The sequence below is a fragment of the Myotis nattereri genome (genome assembly GCF_964212035.1).
Source record: "Myotis nattereri genome assembly, chromosome: 6".
NCBI classification, from domain to species: domain Eukaryota; kingdom Metazoa; phylum Chordata; class Mammalia; order Chiroptera; family Vespertilionidae; genus Myotis; species Myotis nattereri.
The window spans coordinates 8,735,602-8,739,017 of record NC_138081.1 but is presented as its reverse complement, the minus strand read 5'-3'; the positions used below and the strand labels follow the sequence as shown (position 1 = coordinate 8,739,017).

Sequence of the window (3,416 nt, the reverse complement as noted above, 5' to 3'; positions counted from 1 at the left end):
AGGGGTGAGTCTTAAATGCTGGAATTGCAGGTATTAAGTGAAATGAAAAGGAAACTGGAGCGAATCGCCTGAGGACTTCCTAAGCGCCTCTGAAACTACTCTTGGAGACAGCCTGGTGGGGGCTGGAGGAGGTGCGCCCAGAGCCAGAGCACACATCCCCCCACAAGGCTGCAGACACAGGGACCTAAAGAGGCCTGGGGAGGCCTCCTCACCTGAGTCTGACATGCCAGGTACCTGGCTTTGGGTGGGGCCAAAGCAGGGCCAGACGAGGGTAAGGAAAAGAGGGGCTTCAGGTGAAAATTCAAGGAGGCGCTTACACCCGGGGCCTCTCTTCCCTCACCTTCGTCCGAGCCCCGCTGAGGAGCTCAGGCACTAGACGTGAATGAATGACAGCAACAGTCGCAGCAGCCAGCACACACTGCTCACATGCGCCAAGCCCTGTCCTGAGCTCTATCTATCTGTTACTATATAATATAAATAACATATTCATTCAATTAACCCTTACAGATATATTTTTTAAGATTTTTAATTGATTTTTAGAGAGGAAGGGAGAGAGAAACGTCATCCATCGGCTGCCTCCTGCACACCCCCTACGGGAGATGGACCCCACAACCCAGGCATGAGCCCTCCCAGGAACTGAACTGCAGGACGATGCCCAACCAACTGAGCCACACCGGCCAGGGCAGCCCTTACAACTCTTGAAATTATCCTCCAGTTGACAGATAAGGAAATTGAGACGCAGAATAGATAACTTGCTCAGCGAGTAACTTGTGCAGGTAAAAGTGTCCCCGAACCCACACTCTGCACATGACACAATATCACCACCCACCACCCACACACAGCCAGGTGCCACCCACTTACCTTATCAGGGCCTCCCCCGCCCGCTCCCCCCAAGCGGGTGCCACAGCTGGCCTCTGCTCACGGCAGCCCCATGAGACGGGGAAGGTGGGTCACATGTGGACAGGGCCTTTTATAGCCCCAGCACCCCAACTGGCTCTGTCTTCTGCCACCTGACCTGCTGGCTGCTCCCTACACCAGCTGTGCCCATTCACCATGGAGAAGATCCTTGTCCTTCTGCTTGTCACCCTGGCGGTGGTGGCCTACGCGGTCCCTGACCCCCGGGGAATCATTGTCAACCTGGTAAGGCTGGCTCTTGACCTCTGGGTCCCACCGGGGGCTGCCCAGAGCTGGAGGTGAGGCGCCTTCTTCCACTGCCTGTGCCCTGTCCTCGCCTCCTCCCCAGGGGCCCCAGAGAAGCTGACCAGCTGGGCACATGCTCAGAGCAGTGGTTCAGCCTGGCTAAGGGAGTGTGCAAACTAGAGCCCTCAGCACCGTCCTGAAAGCCTGGCTCAGAGCCCAGGGGTTTAAGCTCCCCCAGTGACTGGCTCCGACCCCAGCGCCCACTCCCAGGGACCGGACAGTTCTCAGAGCCTCACGGACATTCAGTCATCACACGAGCGACCCGAGAGGGACCCTTCCTATCAACCTGGACAGCCACGCTCTCCCCCGGCCACACCCCTCTCCCCGAGGGCACCCCCCCCCCCATGCAGAGATCCCTAACGGGTGCCAGCTCGGGCTTGGGGGCAGGGTCCCGCTGAGATTATGTGCAAAGGTCCGTCCGGGAGGGAGGAGTTTTCCAGGGAGAAGGTCCTTCATTTTCACAGGCTCCTTCCTCAAAGGCCTGTGGGACCCAGAGACTTGGAGACCGTTTGGGGGCCACACGGGCACCCTCCGTGGGAGCGCTGAGGCGAGGGGCACGGCTCCAGGGGCACCCAGGGAGCTGGTGGTACAGCCCCGCCCAGGCTGCCTCACTGCACCCACCGCCCTTCCCCACGGGGCTGGGGGTGGCGGGAGGCTCAGCCGGAGGTAGCGGGTGGAGCCGGACCAGGGGAAGGGTCCGCTGACGGCTCCCCCACCCCCCCAACCCCCACCCCACCCCCCCTCCACCCCCTGCGCAGGACGAGGGCGAGCTCTGCCTGAACAGCGCCCAGTGCAAGAGCAAGTGCTGCCACCGGACCAGCGGGCTGAGCCTGGCCCGCTGTGCGCCCAAGGCCAGCGAGAACAGCGAGTGCTCTGCCAAGGTGGGTCCGAGGACTGGGGGGCGGGGGGCACCCAGAGAGGGGGCCTCCAGGCTTGGGGATGGATGGGGAAGGGGTAGCCGGAACCTCCAATGTTGGGGAGACAGGAAGGTCAACGGGCCTCCAAGCTCTTTCCCAGCTCAGGGTCTCAGCTGACCAGGGGGTGCGCGGGGGCAGGGATCTGGTACCCATTTCGTGGATGGGTAGAGAGAGGCTCCCCAGGCAGACCTGGTTAGGAAGAGCGGAGGAGCCAGAGAGGGAGCCAGGGCGCCCGGGGGCAGTCAGGGGGCAGCACCGCGGGAAAGACGGGCTGCCCCCTGGTTCTGGCGTCAGATCCAAGGCAAGTGATGCCCGCGGAGCCCCCGCAGCGTGTGACTCCCCTGGCGCCCTGTCTCCGCAGACGCTCTACGGGGTTTACTACAAGTGTCCCTGCGAGCGGGGCCTGACCTGCGAGGCGGACAAGTCCATCGTGGGCTCCATCACCAACACCAACTTTGGCACCTGCCGAGACAAGAGCCGCTCCAAGGAGTGAAGCCCCACGGGCCGTGCCCCTGGCCCAGCCGGAAGGGTGCCCCTCCCGTGCCCCTTCTCCCCGGCTGGCCGCCCGGGACCAGCACCTCCATGTCCTGATTGGGTTCTTGGCCATTAAAGCCCGTCCTGCAAACCTCCCCCGAGGCCTGGATGTCACTGCTGAGTTGGCGTCTTCCTTTCACAGAGCCTTTGCCCCTCGGAGCCCGCAGCAAACAGGCCGGAGGAAGGAGGGAGGAGGCTGCACAGGCAGACAAGGCAGAGGATCTCCCCACTTCTGGGGAGCAATCCCTCCTCCCTGGGAGCCCTCCTTGCCCCTCACGTTCTCAGACAGAAAGACAGGCAAGCATGTGTGCGCTTGCATACACACACACACACACACACACACGCACACACACCCCTCTGGTGGGCGCTATAATGACCCTATTCTTTGCCCTGCATCAAAGCTTAACGGTCCCCTGTGCTGGGCTCACACCTCTGTTCTGGGCCCCAACTTTCAGACGTGACAACCAGAGGACACACGCGTGTGTGAAGGGTCAGACTGTTAGGGTCACCGAAGGAGGAACGCATGAGGATAGAAGGGGTAAAGCATTATGAATTTATTAGGTCATCTGGGTACCAGATGGGCTGAGCCCCAAAATGGGGCCAGCTGCTGTGAAGACCGGGAGTCAGAGGTTTTTAAAGGACTCTGGGCGGGCTTTTTCTGGGTGAGGATTCTCTGTGCAGGTCCGGATCCCGGGAAACTCCGGAGGGGAGAGATAATGGTCTTAGCAAGTGGAATGTCCATTGTGAAGGGGCCTAAAGGTCAGT

General features: G+C 61.1%; 1 protein-coding gene across 2 annotated transcripts; it reads left to right on the top strand.

Annotated features, from left to right (window-relative positions):
• Nucleotides 1–1,053: 1,053 nt before the first annotated feature.
• Nucleotides 1,054–2,610, top strand: CLPS (colipase; the record flags this gene model as incomplete). 2 transcript variants are annotated; one of them, XM_081093607.1, is made up of 3 exons in its annotated part: nucleotides 1,054–1,140; nucleotides 1,959–2,081; nucleotides 2,479–2,610. In XM_081093607.1, 3 exons carry the CDS (start codon nucleotides 1,054–1,056, stop codon nucleotides 2,608–2,610), a joined length of 342 nt encoding a protein of 113 aa, XP_080949733.1. The 2 variants fall into 2 exon arrangements, with proteins under 2 accessions (XP_080949733.1, XP_080949734.1); XM_081093608.1 differs by lacking the exon at nucleotides 1,959–2,081.
• Nucleotides 2,611–3,416: the final 806 nt, after the last annotated feature.